Source organism: Archocentrus centrarchus, chromosome 14 (genome assembly GCF_007364275.1).
Source record: "Archocentrus centrarchus isolate MPI-CPG fArcCen1 chromosome 14, fArcCen1, whole genome shotgun sequence".
Classification (NCBI taxonomy): Eukaryota; Metazoa; Chordata; class Actinopteri; order Cichliformes; family Cichlidae; genus Archocentrus; species Archocentrus centrarchus.
This window is the reverse complement of record NC_044359.1, coordinates 16,897,248-16,920,857: the sequence shown is the minus strand read 5'-3', so window position 1 is coordinate 16,920,857 and position 23,610 is coordinate 16,897,248. Positions and strand designations below refer to the sequence as shown.

Genomic DNA, 23,610 nt, shown 5'->3' with positions numbered 1-23,610 from the left:
TCAAATGACATTGAGATGGTAATTTGATATGACACAAATGAACTGGTTGTAAAAAAAAAACAAACTCTAAAGTTATCGTCAAATAACCAGTACATATTCAGTGGCTTGAAAAACAGACCTCTCACTTTTTTTTGAGGATATTTTTTACAGCCTTCTTCTGTCGGGGAATACCCGCGATCGAGTGTATAAAACGAGGCGCTTCACACTGAGCTGTCAGTACCTACTTGGACTCAAGAGAGGTCTGCGAAAGGATTACTTAAAGACGAGAAGAAGTTTCTCTTAAACCAGCAGGATTATTGTTGCATTTTTTCCTTCTCAAATCAGAGAGTAAATAAATCTGTAAGTATCAAGATATTAATTTAACATTGTTGTTGTATTTGTTTAAGGGTTTTTTAGGAAGGCTAGGCGGATGCATTTTCTATTATTATCTATTATTGTTGCTCTGTTTTATTGAGTACCGTAGATATTAAATAACTGCACAGGTGTAAAAGTTTTAAACGCACGCTTTAAATTCGAATGGTTAATTATGCGCAGTTTTCACCTCATGCTGAATTGGGCTTAATAAGGGATTCAGACTCCCCTCTTTTTTTTAGCCTATGCGCTGCAAAAAACGGCAAACAGGTCTCTTCCTGCACTGCAGAAGGAGTGCAGGACGAGACCCGGGTCTTCAAATTTCTTTAAAAAACAAAACAAACAAACAAACAAAAAAAACGTTTTTCAAAACTCCGTATTTTTCTTGTTCATTCTAACCTTTCTAACTCTAACGCGTAAACGCCTCCCTGCGCGTGCTAGCTGCCCTTGACATGAACTCTTTCCTCCCGCGCGGCCAGGAAGCAGTAGTAAAAATAAGGTGAAGAGGGACTTTCGTTGCTTTTACTATTGGGTTTCCCACAGAACATTCCAACATTTATCTTAACACTTTCTTCTGTTGCTGCAATTTTTAGGCAAACATGCCAGTATCAAGAATGAGGATGAGGCCATGGCTGGAGAAGATGATCGACTCCAATACAGTTTGGGGCTTGGCTTGGATTGATAAAGTGAGAAGCTTTTTTTTTTTTTTTTTTTTTTTTTCTCAATAATCCTACAATGCACTTACTTTGGTCGTGTAAATAGGAACTGCCTGTAAATATGTAGTGAATATAAGGAGCACAAGAACAGACATTTTGAATTGTTTTAGTTGTAGGAGTGATGCATCTCACCCTAAGAAAGTGACTAAGATCTGTTTTTATTGATGTTTCTTTGTCCCTTTGCTGTGCATCCAATATTTGCATGTTACTTTCAGACCTGACTTGAAGCACCATCTTGGGATGGGTTTTAGTGATGCACTGTGTTACTTTGAGGGATGTTATAGTTAAAGTCACATTTTGCGGCTAAGCCTGTGGCACTTCAGACATGTGAAAATAGACATGAGTTAGCTGAACGGAAGTCTAGTCTCTACTTGCCGGATATCACATTGTATTCTCTTGGCACCTTTGTGCCAAACATTATTTTTATTATTATTATTATTATTATTATTTTTACATATGCAACAGAAAAACAATAATAGTCTTTGAGTTGCATAATAGTTTCATGTTTGAGTTGGCTCTGTAATAAAAGTGTGGCTACCTATCATCCAACTCATTATTTATTTATTTATTTTTTTATATATTTCCCAGGAGAAAACAATGTTTTCCATTCCCTGGAAACATGCAGCTCGACACGGCTGGGAGGTGGACAAGGACGCATGTCTGTTCAAAGAGTGGGCCAAACACACAGGTGAGCAAACCTGAAAAAGCCTACCACTTATTCAAAACAATTCTTCTTTACAGGATGAAAAAGTGTATTAAACTTGCATGTGCAAATGCATTCCACAGGGAAATATGTGGAGGGCCAAGTTTGTGACCCCAAGACATGGAAAGCCAACTTCCGTTGTGCAATGAACTCACTGCCTGACATCGAGGAGGTGAAAGACAAAAGCATTAACAAAGGCCACCAAGCGATGCGTGTCTTCAGGATGCTGCCTGCTAGTCAAAAATCTAGAGGTGAGAAAACTGACAAGAAGTGAACAAGCTATTTTGTGTGTGTGTGTGTGTGTGAATTAACATTCAGTATCTTTTTTTCTGTTTTTGTTTTTTTTTATTTTAGCCTGGAATTCATGTGCTCTATAGTGCACAGTGTTAAACATGTTAAGTGACCAAAATGTTTTTCTTTCCTCTGCACAGATAAACGGACTAAAGGGAGGGAGTCAAAGGCAAGGAAGAAGGTAAATGCTGTAAACATTTTACTGTAGCTAGAGTGACACTTGTTTTTTACATAGAATATTCAAATCATGCCTCATTTACACTGACCTAGATACTGTATGTGTATGTTACATTGTGCAGGAAATAGACATGCACGTGAATTTCTTAACTTTCATTTCAAACATCTCCCTTAATATCCCTTTGATTTTTTTTCCTTGCAGAGTTCAGCAGTTAAGATGGAGGAGAGAGAAGACAGCTACAGCGACACTCAGTCTCCCATACCTGCACCAGTGGCAGAAAAACACTCAGGAAAACAGAGTCGACAGCACAGTGCAGACAGACCAGCCAGGTGAGCATGAAACTTTAAAAAGCAGGGCTGAAAATGCTCAGATAAGTAGGTAAATTATGTAACACTGTTTATATTGACATTTGATTCTAAAAGTCCAAGTGTACTCAGTGTGATTGTTTTTGATTTTTCCAGATTTCTTCTTCCAAACTGACGTACCTGAATGGTCTTCATCAGTCGAGATTGGGCCTGACACCTTCAGCAGCAGATTTCAGGTTTCACCTGATCACAGCTCCGGTAAGACAACAACACATACCTCATACTTGCTAGTAAATGATTTGGGCTTAATTACATTTGAATCTAAATTACATTTAGATATGCTGATATCACTAAACAGTACTAATATGCTCTTCTATTTCTTTTCCTCTCTCATCGCTGTGATCGTGCAGATTACGACTATCCAGAAGACATTATTGAGGTAAGCATGACCTACAGGTCTTACCCTAGCTAGTAGGCATTTATTCATTGACAGGAATGCCCATGTTTGTCTTATTCTGCTTGTTTTGGCTCATGTAATAATACCCAAAACACTAACAAGCATGTTTTGTGTTGACAACGTAGTTGGGCCAAATATAGCCATACTCAATCCAGTGTTATTCTTTCAGATTTGCAGAAAACTGGAGAAAGAATCATCACACTGGATGACAAGCAGTTTAGGCGACAGGGGATTCCTGAGCAATGAACCATGCACCAGTCCAGGAAGCCAGTGGAGTGATTCTTCATCAGGTAAATGTTGCTAGTTGGAGGCCGTCATTTAGCTGTTGCTTTAATACTACGGTCCATGTCAGAATTTAATCACAAAACCTAGTCAACATCAATCTGCCGATACAATGAATATGTTTAGATTTTGTTGTAGATATTAACAATCAGAGCAGTGTTAATCAGTTTTAAGCCACATCCTCCTAAAGTATGCTCTTTGTCACCTTCACTGACCTTGGGTTTCATGGTTTGCTTTGCAGCCGACGAACTAGACGACACACGGCCACAGTACACAACTCTGCAGACTTTCCAAACAGCACAGACGATATCTGGACTTTTGCCAACAGCTCCCGCTTTTGCTTTAAAATCTAAAGGACATTACAGGACAATTCTTTTACACTGGACTTTTGAACTACAATCTCCTCCCATCTGAGACCTCCGCTCAGCAAAGTCATCATCATCATCCCTCGGGTTTCACACCCTAAGCTCTCACGCCATCCCCACCCGATTTGTGCTGTTTGTTTGATGTTGGAAGCAGTTTTGCAGAGCCACCCTCATCTCTCTCATTCCTATATGTGAAGTTGTGAATGGAATGAAGTCAGCTGTTTTGTAAAAGGAATTACATGCTCAACATTGTTCTATAGTTTTGGCTGGTTCAATTCACCATAGTTTTTGTTTTTTTCTGTTAAGCTCAGGCATGGTAATTCCATCATCTTACACAACCACTGGCAATTACAACAAAGCTAACATTAAGTCAATAGTGCAAATATGCTCAGATTCAGTGCAAAAGGTAGTTAATGTATAGTGTAAAATAGCAAAACAAAAAAATGCCAGTCACATATTTTTTTGGTTTTTCCGTTATATGTTAAAGGGAATTTTTGTTTAAGTGACCAAAACCTGCATCTTTGTCCTGTTGCTCGACAAACATCCCATGGCGCTTAAGGTGTTGTTAATTGTATATATGTGTGTTGTTGTTTTTTTTTAATAAAATCTGAAAACTGTAAAAGAATTTGGATTCTTTATTTTTAAAAGCAGTGGCTTTCATTTTTCACATGGAGATGAATGACTTCAAATGTCTCTTCTATTATGAAACTAGTTATTTGTAGACCATTTTTCAGCCTCATATCAACAAGAATAACCTCCTGGTAAAGTCTCTTTGAGCAAGGTAAACTAAAATTTGGCCTAGTAAAAGTAGACTGTAAAATATTGCGAAAAATTCTAATTACACTGGTCCAAACACAGAGCTGTTAAACCCAACAGACAATCCCCTTGCACATCCACTGCACCACTTTGGCACGCTGCCCTTAGTTGTAAATAAACTGTTTATTGCAGTTTATACTGCCATTCACTGTAAATATTGCATCATACTCCCTCTGCTCACTGTTAATACCAGATCCTTATTTATTTTATTTTATTTATATTTCTTATTTCTATCTTGTATTTATTATTTCAGCACCTGGAGGATGGCACCAACAAAATCTCATTGTATTGTGCAATGACAATAAAAATATCTTTACCGAATGATCACAATATGCTGCTGATTACATATTTAATTGATTTTAAACCCTTGAAAAGTCTCGAGAGCAGAAAAAGCTTGTTATTTACCAACCGTGGTATGTGCTACTGTCAGAAGCTGCAATAGTATTATTTTTTCTTCCTCATCTCGGGTTCCCCCAACAATCCCCTAAAAATCTTCGAGGAAATACTGTCATTGCACAACATGCTGACATGCATGCTCAACATGCTCTAAACTGGTGTGGCCATAAGCAACGTTTGCTGTGGCAGAAAACAGAGACAGGATTCTTTACATTTATCTCATGTACATTTTCAGGTTTATCCAGGTTGTATAAGCAGGCTTGTCAAAGATCTTTCAAGATGAAAATGCAATGACCTTATTTTTGGTTTGGGACCTGTATAGACTTGTTTTACAGTTAATCATGTGACTTCATTTGAGGCAAGCGAGGCCTTTTCAAGGAGAAAGCTCATCTGGTTGAAGGTAAAACTAAGGGATCAGTTTTGAAGTGTTATTATTTGAATTAAAAATGATTTTCAAACTTGCACTGAATCCGTTCGGACTTGTACTTTTTGACTTTTCTATAGATGATTAATGATTTTCTCTGAGTTCTCGTTTTAAATGTAGTTTCCTGATTTAATAGAAGTTATGCAAAGAAAGGGAGAAGATTTTTGAAAGTTATTACCCTCGTTTCCTGATGCATCTGGATATAGAGGCAATTCAAAATGTTGCTTTTCCTACTTGAGTGGGAGGATCATGCCTTTGAGGCTGTTGCCAAACAACTCAAAGAAAACCTACACAATTATTCACCTTCAAAAAAACTGTGGCTAATTTTTTAGAGGCAGATTTATATCCATAAACACTCTCACTTACACGTCACAATATACAAACTAAATCCTTGTTACTGTAAGAACACAAGACTTTGGTATGCTGTTTTTTTGCCACTTTATTACATTTCATGGACATTACATTTTTTTTTTACATAACATTACATTTGGTAGCATATATGTATTTAAAAAAATGTATATACTGAACATTAATATCTGCACTTACCTGCTTTTACAGTAAATGTGCTCATCATGCCAAACAAACAACTATAACTGTTGTTGTTGTTCAAAGGATGGTAGCAGGACATGATTTGCTTCATCAAAACATGTTCATGAGTTCTTTCAAATGCTTTTTTAAAATTTTTTTACATACTTTACATAACATACTTTTTTTGCTTAAAAAACTGGCTTTACGTGGCAGTGTGATGTTGTCACGTAACAAACTAACTACATAATACACATATCAAACAGAGGCCAGGTTGACTGCATCTCAGGAGGGAGAGCGGGCCATCTACTAATCAGAAGGTTGGTGTTTCAATTCCTGCGTGCCAGAGTATCCCTCGGCAAGTTGCTGAACCCAAGATGTGTTCCTTGGAGGGCGGTGTGTATGTGTATAAATGTGATAGAAAGCATTTAGGTGTAGGGAAAATGTGCTGCTGTGAATGAGGCATGTTGCGCCCGAGCAGAAAAGTGCTACAGAAGAACCGGTCCCTTTACTTGATGTTTGTTAAAAGTTTGTTATGACAGCTGCTTTATGATTTTCTTATGAGTGCGAAGTCCCATGAAAATATGTGGTCAGCAGCGGTGAACACGTCTGTAGTTTTTTAAATAGTAAACATCTACTCCATGAAAATATCCAAGAAAATGCGTGAGCTTCTGTGGTTGGCATACTCGAGACTGGAACAACTGTGAAATAAACCAAAAGAAAAAGGATGTGAAACTTTAAATACAGACTATAGGCTTCATTTCGCTGTCGAAAGAAACATATATTTTTGCAGGACACATGTTTGTGTAATTCCCAGTCTGTTGCTGTCTAGTTCTTTTGTAGGCAGACAGCCATCACTTTGTCCTTCTTTTGTCTGATCTTAGATGTACAGTAGAGGTGAACCATTCCCAGATTGTTTTTGATGCATTGAAGATTACCCTTAAAAAACAAAAAAACAAAAAACAAAAAAAACAAGAGCAAGAGAGAGAGAGAACAAAGAGTAATGATTAAGCACATTTCTACCTTATCTTATGGAAAACTTAATAAATTGTGGCAAACATCACCAACATACGTTTTCTCTATTTTAACTTCATATGTAAAAAAAGAATATTTTCCATTTTGCCTGTTATGTCATACTGACAATATTCATGTTAAATCGCGTGTATGCGACTGCAACTGTTATCAGTGTCTCCAAATAAAAGGGGATCTATGCCAGCAGCAACTATAAAAAGGAAATAATGGTAGCAGCTTGATATCAACATAAACTGTAATGTAATGTCAAAACAAACAGAGGTCAAAGACGAAGCAACCACACTTCAAAGAAAAGAAAGAAAAGCACTAAAGACACAGCAAGTACAGTGTAAGTAATGCATTGTCAAATCAGACTTCTTGCTGGGACTCCTTACACTATTACCTCCCCTCAGCAGGGGCCCCTACAATAGAGAAGAGTGTCTACTGTGGCCCTCAGTCCAAATAATATAAACTGGTAGTTTAAATGGCCGTTGCAATAAGTTAGCATTTAACAAACAAATGACATGGTCACAGGTTCCATAACTCCAAGATTTGTACCCTTTTTTCAGGTTTCCCACCCACAAAATGTTCATATAACTTAGAGAATCATTTTATAATGCTTAAGTACTGACACGTTTGAGGAAGAAACTAATGACTTGGCAATTCTTGATTCCTTTTACAGTCAAAAAACTTCAGGAATAAAATTACATCTTATTACTGTGTAGAAACAAATTTAGTATGGATTAATTTCCCCTTAATTATTGCCATTTGATGATTATTTGCAATTGTGAAGGTAATAAACATTTGTTTATTTATTACCATTTTGTTAATTTATTGTAAAAGCAATGAGATGATGCTGTACTCATTCAACAATCATTCTCTAAAGCTCATGCAGAAAATTTCTTCAACCTACAGTTGCTATATATCTTTCAAGCCAATCATAAAAACATTTAGAACACAATTCAGATTAAAAAGGTTATATATATATGTGTGTGTGTGTGTGTGTGTGTGTGCGTGTGTGTGTGTGTGTATACACCTCTGCAGGCACCTTCCTAGAAACCCATTCCATGAAGCTCTCTACACACTGTTCTTGAGCTAATCTGAAGGTCACCTGAAGTTTGGAGGTTTGTAGTGATAGACTCTGCAGAAAGTTGGCGACCTCTGCACACTATGCGCCTCAAAATCTGCTGATTTTACATGGCCTGCCGCTGTTTGGCCAAGTTGCTGTCATTCCCAATCAATTCCACTTTGTTATATACAACTAACATTTGACTGCTTAATACTGACTGGACTTGTTTCACAGGTGGCATGGTATCATGATACCATGCTGGAATTCACTGAGCTCCTGAGAGTGACCCATTCTTTCACAAATGCTTGTAGAAGTGGTCTGCCTAGATGCTTGGCTTTATACACCTGGTACTGGAAGTGACTGGAACACCTGAATTCAATTATTTGGATGGGTGAGTGAATACTTTTGGCAATATAATATAGCTGGATAGTGTAGCGCTAAGTACCTGAAGAGAGTAAGGAAAGTCCTGAAGAGTCAGCTGAATGGGAAGAACAAGATCCGGGCAATCAACACCTATGCCCTGCTGGTCATCACATACCCTGCTAGGATAATAAGCTGGTCAAAAGCAGAGATAGAAGCCACTGACATCAAAACAAGAAACCTGCTTCCCTTGCAGCTTTCCTAGCACCCTCTTCATGGTTGCCATTTGCCTGTGGGATTTGAAGGTACTTGTAGCTGTCCTCAGTGTTGCTTTCTTCTAGTGCAATCTAATGTTGTTTTCCACATCCCCACTGAGCTCCTGATAAAGGCTCTTAGGTTCCTATTGAGGGCTCAGGAGGAACTCCAGCCTTATCTATAATAGTACTGCTTTATTACAAAGTATTTAAAATGTGAGTGTAAAACCTGACCTATAAGATGTACAGAAAATGAACACAAGACATTTGTTTATGTCTGTAGCTGAACAAATTTAATTACATTCAGTATATCAACTCAGACATTAATTTAACTTATGTCGGAGTGAGTCCACAAAGTCTGTGTGCACTACTTTAAAAAGCAAGCTGGCTCACTGTAAAAAGTGACTTGGCTGCCTGTATTATCAAGTACAAAGACACATGTAGAGTGAGGGAAATAATTATTTGATCCCTTGCTGAATTTCTAAGTTTGCTCACTTACAAAGAACTATGAAATTAGAGACTGTTCATTTCCTTGAAAGTGAGCAAACTTAAAAAATTCAGGAGGGGATCAAATCATTATTTTCCCCACTGTACTTGTATTTCTCTTGTATTGGCTCTGAACATATAGGCAATGACTCAGTAAACAGCTACAAGACACAAATAAAGCTTTGGCATGGTGCTCACATGTCAGGGCCATCTCCCCCTCCTCCAAGAAAATTATTGGAAAGTATAGAAAAAGTATATCAGGTGCAAAATAAGATAATCAATAAAATCATCTTTGGTATTAGACAACATAGCAAAACTGAGACAGGGCCTGCTGGGTTGGAACATTTTTGGTCAAGAGACAATGGGTTCTAATAGGATGTGAAGAAAAATAACTTAGAAAAATAAACATTAAAGGTGCTGCTCGAAATTTAGGAGCTAAACTTTAAGGTTGAGAAAGGGCGTAGCACTGAGGCAGGGATGCAAACAATGCAAAGCTCTTCCTCCTGACACAGATGAGATGGCCATGAAAAGCTCTAACATGCAAAAACCACAAGAGAGGGCTGAGGAGGGAGGGGAGCTCTGTGTGTTGTAATGTACTTGGTGAATCTCTGGTGCTTTCCACTTAACAAGTACAAAGTTGCTTTGAGCTAATTTTAATGATGCTTCATCCTGAATCACTACAAAGTGAAGATCAACCCGAGTTGCTGAGCATGTTTGCCCTAGCACAATGATTTTTTTTTTCTTTTCTTTTTTTAAATTGTGAAACAGCACAGTTATGTCTGTTAGGTTACTTCCTCTTAGTTCTCGCAGACACATGCATACCACATTAACCAGTAGGGTAAAATCAAGCTGGCTTGGCATTTCCCTAAGTTTTCAGTCTTGTGACAATGGCTGACCTTACTCAAAAATGAACAGTTATTAACACTATAGTAGTTGTCAATACAAATAATCTGGTCCTTAGCAGGTTTTAACATTATATAAATGAAACCTCAGGTGAACTATAAAACATGACATATTACACCGTGTCATTATTTATTTGACAAAAGTTAGGACATAAACTAAGCACATCCTTTCTTCTTTTGAAGGACTCAAGAGGATAAGTTGCAGCCAGGTGCTGCCAATCAAATACACTTGATTAATTAATTAAAGTTGTGGCATTTGGAGCCAGGAGAATTCAGGTGTGTGTCAAGACAATGCCAAGGAGGAAAGAAATCTATGTTCAAGTTGATGACTATACAATTAGAAAAAGGCTAAACAAGTGTTGCTTGTTTGGGAGGGTACCAGGCAAAAGACTCTTCTTTCTAAAAACAACATAGCAGCACAGATTAAGATTGCAAAGTTGCTTCTTTCTGAACAAACACAAAAACTTCTGGAACAGTCTTTTGGATAGACAAGAGCAAAATGGAGATGTCTGGTGATAATTCACAGTGCCAAGTTGCATGGTACATACCAAACAGGGCTTATCAGCAGAAGCACCTCATATCAACTGTCTAGCATGGTCATGGACGGGTGTTTTGCAGCATCTAAACTTGGGCACTCCTCTGCGTACCAAAGTATTCCAGAGTCAGATATTAGGCCAACAGGTAAAGTTTGGCCGAAAACTGGGTCATGAAACAGTGCAATGGGCCCAAGAACACAATTAAATCTACAACTGAAATAGCTGAAAAGAATCAAGATGTGCAATGGCCCAATTAAAATCCAGACCCCAACCGACTTGAAATGCTGTGGCGGGAGCTTAAGGGAACTTTGCGCAAACAAATGCCTAAAACGCTCAATGAACCGAAGCAATGATAAAAAGAAGAGTGAGCCAAAATTTCTCCACAGTGATGTGAAACACTGATAAAATCACACAGAAAACAATTACTTCAAGTGATTGCAGCTAAAGGTTGCTCTATAACCTGCTGGTGTACTTTGTACACGCTCAGGAAAAGACAATTTAAGCTTAAAAATTCACCAAGAAAGCACAATATAGCATCCTCAACTGCACCAAACAGGTAAATGCGGATTATTAAACATTAGGTCTCTCTCTTGACAGTAAATGATTTAAAAATTGATCATCATATTGATTTATTCTGCTTAACAGAAATCTGCTCACAGTTCAAAAGTATCAATACCCCCAACACTAACTGTCAGAATCCTTGAAGTGCAGGTTGAGGAGGAGGACTAATAGGAATCTTCCACTCCAGCTTATTAATCAACCAAAGACCCAGACAGAGTTTTAATTACTCTGAAAGCCTTTACACAGGAGTGGGGAATAACTTTCCCACTGCTGTTACAGTTTTCTGAAAGTGCTGTAAACAAGATTAAATTATTTTAAAAGCCATCACTTGACCCAGCTGTCTTAGTTCATTATAGGGCAATCTTCAACTTTCCTTTTATTGCAAAAATACCTGAAAGAGGAGTTGTAAAACTGCAGAGTTTCAGTCAGCTGAGTTTCCAAATTCATCACACATATATGTATCTGAACTTAATACAGATAAATATATGTATGACTTATATGCATATCTGTATGACAGGGGTGGCTGTAGCTCAGGAGGTAGAGCAGGTCATCTACTAATTGGAAGGCTGGTGGTTCAATCCCTGGCTGGTCTAGTCTGTAAGCCAAAGTATCTTGCCTTGGGCAAGATAGTGAACTCCAAGTTGCTCTCCGATGCAGCCATCAGAGTGGGAATGTGTCTGAATGTTAGACACATTCCCACTCTGATGGCTGCAGAGTGGGAATGTCAGACATTAAGTGTCTGAATGTTAGATAGAAAACACTTAGCAGTAAAAAGATGTGCTTGTATGAATGAGGCGTGTTGTATAAATTGCTCTGAGTGCTCAAAGTAGAGTAGAAGAGCGCTATACAGTATAAGAACAAATCCATTTACTTAATGTCTTTCTTTGCAAATATCAAAATGTGTTTGCCTCAGTATTAAGTATGTTTGACTACTTTATCTAGGCTTTTATATTTCATTTAATGTATTTTGTTTGGGCTCAGGATCTGAAAAATATTTCCAAATGCAATGCTAGAATCTAGCTTCTGTGAAGAAAAGAGTTGGACCAATCACTCACCAAGGCTTAGAAATATCTGCAGTATTTCTCAAATGAACCATTATCCAATTATAGCCCAAGACATATGAGCACAGGAAATTAGTTATACTGCTTGAGAGACTTAACACAATATTTGATGGTTTGACAAGTATATTGGAAATATTGTATTAGATAGACTCATATTTATAATGTTTTGGTTACATATTTGCACAATGGGGTTAGATTTGTTGAGGTTAAAAAATGTAGTCAAATATAAGCAAAAACTCTGCAATTTATTAACATTTTCTTAGCACTCTTCCTTAAGCGGGTGAACTCAATTTATCCATGACAGATTTACTACTTAAAGGCACATATTAGTATTTTCCCCCACTGTTTGTAACAATCAAGCTGCAAACTCTGCAGCAGGTAAATGAAACCAACATAGAATTGGCTAAAATTCAAGGCAATGTTAAAATGTATATGCCCAACTTAATAAGCATGATTATAGTGAACAAAAAATAGTTTTGGGCTCTATAGATAATCTCTATAGTCTCTAAAGCTACAAGACATTTTACATTCATTCTAATTAACAGAGAAAGACTGAGATGTGCTCTTACAATATACCAGTGTTGCTGGATGTATCACTGCACCAAGTGTTGTGGCTGCTTCAATTAAATTAAATTAAATTTTATTTATATAGCGCCAAATCACAACAACCAGTCACCCCAAGGCGCTCTGTTTTGTGGGTAAAGACCCTACAATAATACAGAGAAAACCCAACAGTCAAGTAATAAATGAATGAATTAGCTTTTCAGCACCAGTCTGAGAAAGGATGTTTCTAATTTTAGAAATATTGCGCAAATGCAAAAAAGCAGTGCTACATATTTGTTTAATATGTGCATTGAAGGACATATCCTGGTCAAAAATGACTCCAGAATTTCTCACAGTGTTACTGGAGACTAAGGTAATGCCATCCAGAGTAAGTATCTGGTTTGACACCATGTTTCTAAGATTTGTCGGGCCGAGTACAAGAATTTCAATTTTATCTGAATTTAGAAGCAGAAAATTAGAGGTCATCCAGGCCTTTATGTCTTTAAGACATTCATGCAATTTAACTAATTGAGGTGTGCCATCTGGTTTCATCAATAGATAAAGCTGAGTATCACCTGCATAACAATGAAAATTGATGCAATGCTTTCTAATAATACTGCCTAAGGGAAGCTTGCTTGGCCTGATAAAGTCTCTTTGCACTGTTGCAAAGAGAAGCATGTTCATCAGCTTTGTCTGTGGTCTCTGTAGCTGTGATTATGTGTAGCTACAGATATGCACTTAACAGCTTTGTGACTGTATCTACAGTTGCTTTGATTATGGATGTGACACAACAGCCAAAGAGTGCAACACTGACTGCATGCAGGAGTTGTGTGGGTGCAGTGCTGGCTGGTGGGTGAGTGTAATAGTATCTGCATGTATTCCACTTTAGTTATTGCATTATAAACATGAACTGTTTATAATGAGAAGATGAAATGCAAATCAACAGTAGGTAAACTGCTGCACTCTTTGTAGATTTTAAAAAATTTTACATGCTCCGGTCACGCTCCCACTAGTGTTTCTCAAATGGGAGTCTGCCCTCTATTTGTTACTCTCTCACAGGAAATGGCATCACTCATCTGTTAGTCAAACGTTTTCCCTCAGTGTGTAGGTTGAATGTGCTCATAGCTTCTTCTTTACACTTTGGCTCAAAATATAAATAGTTCTGTTAGAACTATTCAGGCATGTGATGATGAGCTTGGTGAACATTTTACTTAATTGAACGTCACAATTCTGTTACCTAATCTTCCAAATCATCAAACATATTCAAATGAAAGACATACTTATTTGAATCACAGAGATGGTCTGAGCAGCTCTAAAGTGTGAATGTTTTGAACATCCTTCTTATTAAACAACACACACCGTACACTAAAAATGTGCAGAGTTGCCTCAGGGTACCAAATTAAAAAAAGCATGACCCATAGTGTGGACCAAATTGTTACATAAAAAACTGTCACGTTTTGTCACATAATAATCAGACCACATTAGAGCTTCTTTTCACTGTGAGAATTAGGTTACCTTAGCCGTTGAGGAAGCCCAACATTAGCATCTGTGGTCACTGCTCGGCTGTTATTTGAGCCACCTCTCAGCAGAGCCGATTCACACCTGAAAACATAACATTTGGTCTTATGAGTAACTGTTGTAACCTGTCTAGCATGGTTTGCATGGTAGTACAGAAAAACAAAGATTGTTCTAGATAGCTGAAGGCCAGCATTTGAATTATAGTGAAACTGACATTGATTTAGGGTTAAAACAAGTATCTAAGTATGTCTCAAGAAACACAATGCAGACTTGATAGTGATTAGCCTCCTAAAGAAATTGATCACTTGCTTTTCACACCAGCTTACACTCTTAGTATTCTGCAGCACCAGAGTAAGATGAGTTACAAGTTCATTCATTTACCGAGGAAGTGAAACTCTCGAGAGTAACAATATCTCTTGCAAGAATTCCAGCTTGGGGATAACATACAAAGTGCACACACAAGCCCCAGGTGTGAAACCAGGGCCCTCTTGCTGTGATGTGACAGTGTTAATCACTGAGCTGCCAGTGTTTATAAAATTTACCCTTATTAACCAGATATCAAAAATAACAGCAGAAGGTTTAATCAAACAAGGGTGTGCCAGAGTACATACTGTTCCTGAATTAATTAAATATTTACTACCTGAACTGTGAAGACAAAAGGAGAGAAGAAAAACATCTGTAACACACAACAACCCACAGGGGTGGATTTTCAGGTTTGGTAATGTCATGACTTAATGTCAGCGTTAAGCTCTAATGTCTGCGTCTGGGCACATGCATAACATACCAGTGCAAAGAGAAAACATGCCTGGATGATGGCAGATCTGTCACAAAAGCTGAAATGACTGACGTGGTATTTGTGAGAAGTAATAAAGTGTATCCTTGGAAATAGTTTTATTTTTATTCTATTGTAGAGAAACTACTATAAACTAAAGGGTTTGGTTGTGCCAGAGTGCAAAAGGGGAAATGAAAGACCATATTGTAATTACTCAACAATCACGAAGTGTTTCTTTCTGCTCTTATTAGTTTGTGTATGTAGAAATGTATGTTGTTGATAAATTAAATGAGAATGTATTTTTTACACAGCTGGCTTTGTTCGTGTAATAAAAAGACGCAAAACAAAAGAAATATTCATCGTTCTTCGTTGTCTTTTCAATTAGTGTTTCAACTGTCACTCAGACTCCAAACCCACCAAAAGAAACCAGTTTTTTAAGCAGTTATGCATTAGTTTCATAGTGACTCAAACTTGAAGGCTCTGCTGTCTTGTTACACTACACTGATAAATCACACACATTCCAAAACCATCATCACTCATACTTGGCACTGTCAACTGGAAACATTTGCCCCACCTAATTTTTGTATAAAACAAGTGAAACAGGATGTAGAACAAAAATAAAATAATTCAAGGTCAGTTTTTCAGTCCAGTGCTGGATTTCAGCTCTACGTTGATTGTAGAATATTTTTATTACACACATTAACCTTAACTAATATTACTAGAGGAACTATGTAGGCATAACTTCTGTATCCCAGAACTTGTTTGGCCAAAGTTGTCATTTTCATTTGGAGAGAGCTGAAAACAATGGCAGGAAGTAGAATGAGCAGCCAATTTGAGGGCTTATCTTAGTGATGCATACATATTTTAACATCCGCTACTAAAACTTGGGTTACTAGATTTTGTTCTCATGATACGCTGGGTTAAAATTACTTTTAAGATGATTTAATGTTCTGACATCTGATTGCAGAAATCCCAACTCTGAGGTATTTTCTGACACTTTTGGACACAGATCCAACAAAACTGGGCCCACAACTCATCATCCAACACACTGTATCTGCTTCAGTTATTATTATTATGACTTCTGCTTTGCTCTTCTGAGTGTGTGTGTTGTTGTGGAAATGCAGTCCCCATTTGAGATTATTTGGTTAACAATGGACTTGAGCTGAGACTAATTGCTTATGTACTCACTACCTATTTAATTATTATTACATCAAGCAATGACGTAATGAGGTCCTGATATTTCTAAACAAGAGATGGAAGAAACAGAAATTCCGGATTCACCCAACTCACAGGAACGCAGCAGGAAGAATTTCATGGTTTGATCCTGTGATGAAGCTGCATCACAGCCACTTTCATGCATATTTCAGGATGTTAGGGGGCAGTTTGAGCTCTTGTTGGCACAGTTGGGATCACGTCTGAGGAGGCAGAGAGTAATTTCAGAGAGCCGGCTGACCTGGAGCAGCGCGTAGTTGGGTGTCTGAGGTAAAACTGATTTTACAGTTCCCAATTCACTGTATATTCAGTGTATCGGTGAACATTTTGCACAATAAGCTGGTCTCAACTCTACTCAAGGTTGAGACCAGGAAGTAGAGTTGCAGTCTTACACACCGCTCTGCAGCTTCTCTCTTCCTGCCATCCCCCAACCCCATCCCCATAGAGACGGTGTCTGCTCCCAGACCACCAAAAAAACAAAGCTAAAATCAGCAAAAAACTATTAAACCATAAAAATTCAAAAACAATAAATAATACAGCTTCCTCAACTGCACCAAAGAATAAAACAATTAATTGTGGATTATTAAACATTAGGTCTCTCTCTTCCAAGTCCCTATTAGTAAATCAGTCAGTCAGTCAGTCAGAATACTTTATTGATCCCAAAGGGAAATTACTACTGTTACAGCTGCAACCGTTTCATTTAAACGAGTAAACCTAAAACACAATAACATACACTAAAGGCATAAAAGTATAAAGACTAAAGAGATATTTTGACTATATACACATCTAAATCTATAAACATATGAGAATTGTGAGTGCAAAAATTTTTAAATAGGTGTCATTATATATATATGCACAGTCCTTTTTTGTACAATGTATACGTGTATGTACAATGTACAATGTATATAGTGTATGTACAATGTATATGGAAATTTAAACAATTTTATGTACAATTGAATACTGATAAGTGAATGACACTGATGAACCACAATGTCACCTATTAAGGGAGGAGTTATAGAGTCTGATGGCCACAGGTAGAAATGACCTCCTGTGGCGCTCTGTGGTGCATTTTGGTGGGATGAGTCTTGCACTGAATGTGCTCCTGTGTCCCATCACTGTGTTGTAGAGTGGGTGGGATTTATGATTGGTCAACAGAAACAGAAACCTGGTTCCAGCAGGATGAATATGTTCGTTTAAATGAATCAACACCCCTGAGTCACAGTAACTGTCAGAATGCTCGAAGCACAGGTCGAGGAGGAGGATTAGCTGCAATCTTCAATTCCAGCTTATTAATTAATCAAAGACCCAGACAAAGTTTTCATTCTTTTGAAAGCCTGACTCTTGTCCACCCTAATCGGGAAACTCAAAAACCTGTTTTATTTGTTATTATCTATTGTCCACCTGGTCCTTACTCAGAGTTTCTGTCTGATTTCTCAGACTTTTTATCTGATTTAGTGCTCAGTTCAGATAAAATAATTATAGTGGGTGATTTTAACATCCATGTAGATGCTGAGAATGACAGCCTCAACACTGCATTTAATCTATTGTTAGATTCAATTGGCTTCTCTCAAAATGTAAAGGAGCTCACCACCACTTTAATCATACTCTGGATCTTGTCCTGACATATGGAACAGAAACTGAAGACCTAACAGTATTCCCTGAAAGCCCCCTCCTGTCTGATCATTTCTTAGTAGCATTTACATTTACTTTAATGGATTACACAGCTGTGGGGAACAGGTTTTATTACAGTAGAAGTCTTTCTGAAAGTGCTGTAACTACATTTAAGGATCTAATTCCTTCATTGTTATGCTCTTCAGTGCCATGTGCCAACACAGTGCAGAGCAGCTACCTAAACTCTGCTCCCAGTGAGGTCGATTATCTCGTTAGTAGTTTTACATCCTCACTGCGTACGACTTTGGATACTGTGGCTCCTCTGAAAAGGAAAGCTTCAAATCAGAAGTGCCTGACTCCGTGGTATAATTCACAAACGCACAGCTTAAAGCAGATAACCTGTAAGCTGGAGAGGCAATGGCGTCTCACTAAATTAGAAGATGCTCATTTAGCCTGGAAAAAGAGTTTGTTGCTCTATAAAAAAGCCCTCCGTAAAGCTAGGACATCTTACTATTCATCATTAATTGAAGAAAATAAGAACAACCCCAGGTTTCTTTTCAGCACTGTAGCCAGGCTGACAAAGAGTCAGAGCTCTGTAGAGCTGAGTATTCCTTTCACTTTAACTAGTAGTGACTTCATGGATTTCTTTACAAATAAAATTTTAGACATTAGAGAAAAAATTATTCAAAACCATCTCAAAGATTTCCAGTGGCTTGCAAAAGTATTCACACCCCTTGAACTTTTCCATATTTTGTCACATTACAACCACAAACATAAATATATTTCACTGGAATTTAATGTGAAAGACCAACACAAAGTGGTATTGTGAAGTGGAACGAAAATTGTACCTGATTCAAAACATTTTTTACAAATAAAAAACTGAAAAGTGCGGTGTGCAAAAGTGTTCAGCCCCCTTTTCTCTGAGTGCAACCAAGTGCATTCAGAAGTTGCCTGATGACTGCAAATGACAAAAAAAGAGTCCACCTGTGTGTAATTTAATCTCAGTACAAATACAGCTGCTCCGTGACGGCCTCAGAGATTGGTTAAGAGAATATTGGGGAGTAAACAGCATCATGAAGTCCAAAGAACACAGCAGACAGGTCAGGAATAAGGTTGTGGAGAAGTTTAAAGCAGGCTTAGGCTATAAAAAGATTTCCCAAACTTTGAACATCTCACGGAGCACTGTTCAATCCATTATCCGGAAATGGAAAGAGTATGGCACAACTGTAAACCTACCAAGACAAGGCCGTCCACTTAAACTTACAGGCCGAACAAGGAGAGCACTGATCAGAGATGTAGCCAAGAGGCCCATGGTGACTCTGGACAAAATGCAGAGATCCACAGGTCAGGTGGGGGAATCTGTCCACAGGACAACTACTAGTCGTGCACTGCAGAAATGTGGTCTTTATGGAAGTCTCTGGAGCTTGAAAAAGGCGACTGGACTTCTTTTTGTTTCTTGAAGACGTTTCACCTCTCATCCGAAAGGCTTCTTCAGTTCTCAACCAAATGGTGGAGAGGCCCAGGTATTTAAACCCCTGTGGGCGTAGTCCCCTGGAGGTGGTTATGACCCTCTATTGATCATGTGCGTGAACACATGTGCCCAGGTGTGAAGGGGGCGTGGGTCATATTTAATCAGTGGTTTCAGTTGAAACCAATTTAGGACTCCGCTCCATTGTTTCCTGTGGCCTATTGAGTCACACCCTAAGACAAAAACTGGTTCATCCAAAGGACAAACCCGCCAAACACAAGATCAGCGATGTAGTGTATGCTGTTCAGTGCAGTGAAGAGTGCTCGGACCTCTACATTGGTGAAACCAAACAGCCTCTTCACAAACGAATGGCACAACATAGAAGAGCCACCTCAACAGGACAAGATTCTGCAGTACATCTGCATCTGAAGGAAAAAGGGCACTCTTTTGAGGATGCCAATGTTCACATTTTGGACAGGGAAAACAGATGGTTTGAAAGAGGAGTGAAAGAAGCCATCTATGTCCACTGTGAACAACCATCATTGAACAGAGGAGGTGGATTACGTCACCAACTTTCCCCCGCTTACAGTGCTGTCCTGAGCTCCCTTCCCAGACGTCTCAACCCCCATTCACACCTTTGTTCCAGTGACCTCAATAGGCCACAGGAAACAATGGAGCGGAGTCCTAAATTGGTTTCAACTGAAACCACTGATTAAATATGACCCACGCCCCCTTCACACCTGGGCACATGTGTTCACGCACATGATCAATAGAGGGTCATAACCACCTCCAGGGGACTACGCCCACAGGGGTTTAAATACCTGGGTCTCTCCACCATTTGGTTGAGAACTGAAGAAGCCTTTCGGATGAGAGGTGAAACGTCTTCAAGAAACAAAAAGAAGTCCAGTCGCCTTTTTCAAGCTCCAGAGACTACTATGACCTGGATGACTGAGAATCTACACAGACATAAGGTCTTTATGGAAGAGTGGCAAGAAGAAAGCCATTGTTAAAAGAAAACCATAAAAAGTCCTGTTTGCAGTTTGCCAGAAGCCATGTTGGGGACACAGCAAACATGTGGAACAAGGTGCTTTGGTCACATGAGACCAAAATTGAACTTTTTGGCCAAAATGCAAAATGCTATGTGTGGTGGAGAATGAACACTGCACATCACTCTGAACACACCATCCCCACTGTCAAATATGGCAGTGGCAGCATCATGCTCTGGGGCTGCTTCTTTTCAGCAGGGACAGGGAAGTTGGTCAGAGTTGATGGGAAGATGGATGGAGCCAAATACAGGGCAATCTTGGAAGAAGACCTGTTGGAGTCTGCAAAAGACTTGAGACTGGGGCGGAGGTTCACTTTTCAGCAGGACAACGACCCTAAACATAAAGCCAGAGCTACAATGGAATGGTTTAAAACCAAACATATTCATGTGTTAGAACGGCCCAGTCAAAGTCCAGACCTAAACCCAATCGAGAATTTGTGGCAAGATCTGAAAACTGCTGTTCACAAACTTGAGCTTTTTTGCAAAGAAGAATGGGCAAAAATTTCAGTCACTAGATGTGCAAAGCTGGTGGAGACATAACCTAAAAGACTTGCAGCTGTAACTGCAGCAAAAGGTGGTTCCACAAAGTATTGACTCAGGGGGGCTGAATACTTTTGCACACCGCACTTTTCAGTTTTTTATTTGTAAAAAATGTTTTGAATCATTTTTGTTCCACTTCACAATTGTATACCACTTTGTGTTGGTCTTTCACATTAAATTCCAGTAAAATATATTTATGTTTGTGGTTGTAATGTGACAAAATATGGAAAAGTTCAAGGGTTATGAATACTTTTGCAAGCCACTGTATCTCCATGTTCGGCTGCTTTCAGCACTGCTGGTATTTGTTTAGACTCTTTTGCTCCAGTTGATCTTTTGGAGTTAACTTCAATAGTTACTTCCTCCAAACCAGCAACATGTGTATTAGATCCCATTCCTACTAGACTGTTCAAAGAAGTCTTTCCAATTATTGATGCTTCTATCTCAAATATGATAAATCTGTTTTTATTAGTTGGCTATGTACCACAGGCCTTCAAGGTGGCTGCAATTCAACCGGTACTTAAAAAGCCATCACTTGACCCAGCTGTCTTAGCTAATTATAGGCCAATCTCCAACCTTCCTTTTCTCTCAAAGATTCTTGAAAGAGTACCGTATTTTCCGGAGTATAAGTCGCACTTTTTTTCATAGTTTGGCTGGGGGTGCGACCTATACTCCGGAGCGACGTATATGTGACATTTATAACACATGAACCAAAATACTCCAGCCACTTGACATCTCCGTGAACTGCAGCTTTAAGGCAGTCTTGCGTAACCTGTGGGCGCAGTGGATGGAGAGCACAGCTTAACGGCAACTGGGAGAATGCGCCACCCAACTTTCCTGGAAGTCATTGGATGGATCAAGAAAACATGGGCTTCAGTGACAAACCATCCTGTTGGGATTCAGAAAGGCTGGAATAATTGGAACTGCAGCTGACGACGAGTCTGACTAACGCGACACAGAAGAGGAAGCTGCGCTTCGTCTACGGAGTGTACGGAATTGTTTAGAAGTGACACCGAGGATGAAGAATTCAATGGATTGATGGTTTGGTTAACTTGTTAGTATGTTCTTTATGCTATGGCTATCTGAATAACTTAATGTTACGTTAACATACTGTAGCGATTCTCTTAGTTAGAGAGCGTGTTGATGTTGTGGGATTTCGGACTGTTCGGGAGGTTCGTGAAGGCAGCATGGAGAGAGAGAAAAAGACCGAGAGCTTGCCTGTGTGTGTGTTGCTGTTCCGCTGTTGTAGTTGTGGGGGGCGTGGCTGTGGCCTACAGCAGCCGTTTTTCTGTTAATAAAGACGACCTTTGTTGTGAATATCGCCGACTTTGGAAGTGTGTTTACAACGTTACAATACCGAACACGTGTTCGTTGTGCGTCATGTAGCTGAATGTGCTACGTTAGCATAACGTAGGTGTAACCGTGTTCGTCCTGTTCTTTAATCCATTATTATTTTAAATTGCCGTTCAAGATGGAATTTGTGCTCTGAGTCTCGGATTCTATCAACCCCCCCCCCCCCCCCCCCCCCCCCCCCCCCCCCCAAAAAAGTGCGACTTATAGTCCAGTGCGACCTATATATGTTTTTTTCTTCTTTATTATGCATTTTTTGGCTGGTGCGACCTATACTCCGGAGCGACGTATAGTCCGAAAAATACGGTAGTTGTAAAACAGCTAACTGATCATCTGCAGAGGAATAGTTTATCTGAAGAGTTTCAGTCAGGTTTCAGAATTCATCACAGTACAGAAACAGCATTAGTGAAGGTTACAAATGATCTTCTTAGAGCCTCTGACAGTGGACTCATCTCTGTGCTTGTCCTGTTGGACCTCAGTGCAGCTTTTGATACTGTTGACCATAACATTATATTACAGAGATTAGAGCATGTCATAGGTATTAAAGATACTGTGCTGCAGTGGTTTGAATCATATTTATCTAATAGACTCCAGTTTGTTCATGTAAATGGGGAGTCTTTACCTATCAATGAAGCCAGATGACACACATCAATTAGTTAAACTGGTTTAATGTCTTAAAGACCTTAAGGCCTGGATGACCTCTAATTTCCTGCTTCTAAATTCAGATAAAACTGAAATCTTGTACTTGGCCCCACAAATCTTAGAAACAGGGACTAGAAAGAGAGAGCAGATTTCTCCCATACTGGCTTCTCTTCACTGGCTCCAGAATAGATCCAGAAATCTAGAATAGAATTTAAAATCCTTCTCCTCACATACAATAATACAAAATCTTTAATAATCAAGCCCCATCTTATCCCAAAGACCTCATAGTACCATATCACCCAAACAGAGCACTTCGCTCTCAGACTGCTGGCTTACTTGTGGTTCCTAGGATACTTAAGAGTATAATGGGAGGCAGAGCCTTCAGCTTTCAGACCCCTCTTCTGTGGAACCAGCTTCCAGCTTGGATTCGGGAGACAGACACCTCTCTATTTTTAAGATTAGGCTTAAAACTTTCCTTTTTGATCAAGCCTATAGTTAGGGCTGGATCAAGTGACCTTGAACCACCCCTTAGTTATGCTGCTATAGGCCTAGTCTGCTGGGGGGTTCCCATAATGCACTGTTTCTTTTCAATCACCTTATGTACTTTGTTATACTCCACTCTGCATTTAATCATTAATTGTTATTAATCTCTGGCTCTCTTCCACAGCATGTCTTTTTTCTCTCTCCTCAGCCCAACCGGTCACTGCAGATGACTGCCCCTCCCTGAGCCTGGTTCTGCTGGAGGTTTCTTCCTGTTAAAAGGGAGTTTTTCCTTCCCACTGTTGCCAAGTGCTGCTCATAGGGGGTCGTTTTGACTGTTGGGTTTTCTCTGTATTATTGTAGGGTCTTTATCCACAATACAA

At 38.9% G+C, this 23,610-nt stretch overlaps 1 protein-coding gene and 1 long non-coding RNA gene across 2 annotated transcripts in view; one reads left to right on the top strand and one right to left on the bottom strand.

Annotated features, from left to right (window-relative positions):
- The first annotated feature begins 211 nt into the window (after positions 1-211).
- Positions 212-4,273, top strand: irf1b (interferon regulatory factor 1b). Its single transcript, XM_030746060.1, is given in 12 exon segments — positions 212-339; positions 945-1,037; positions 1,656-1,755; positions 1,854-2,021; positions 2,202-2,242; positions 2,441-2,502; positions 2,504-2,568; positions 2,701-2,802; positions 2,955-2,983; positions 3,171-3,291; positions 3,525-3,563; positions 3,566-4,273. Coding segments are annotated over 11 exon segments (885 nt in total). The 5' UTR covers positions 212-339; positions 945-950; the 3' UTR covers positions 3,637-4,273.
- Positions 4,274-5,964: 1,691 nt separating this feature from the next.
- LOC115792427 (uncharacterized) overlaps positions 5,965-23,610 on the bottom strand; it is a 29,157-nt gene continuing 11,511 nt past the window's right edge. The window contains exons 2-3 of the long non-coding RNA XR_004021029.1: positions 14,108-14,194; positions 5,965-6,510 (exon numbers count right to left, since the gene is read on the bottom strand). This is a non-coding gene — a long non-coding RNA (uncharacterized LOC115792427). The remainder of the gene's footprint in view (positions 6,511-14,107; positions 14,195-23,610) is intronic.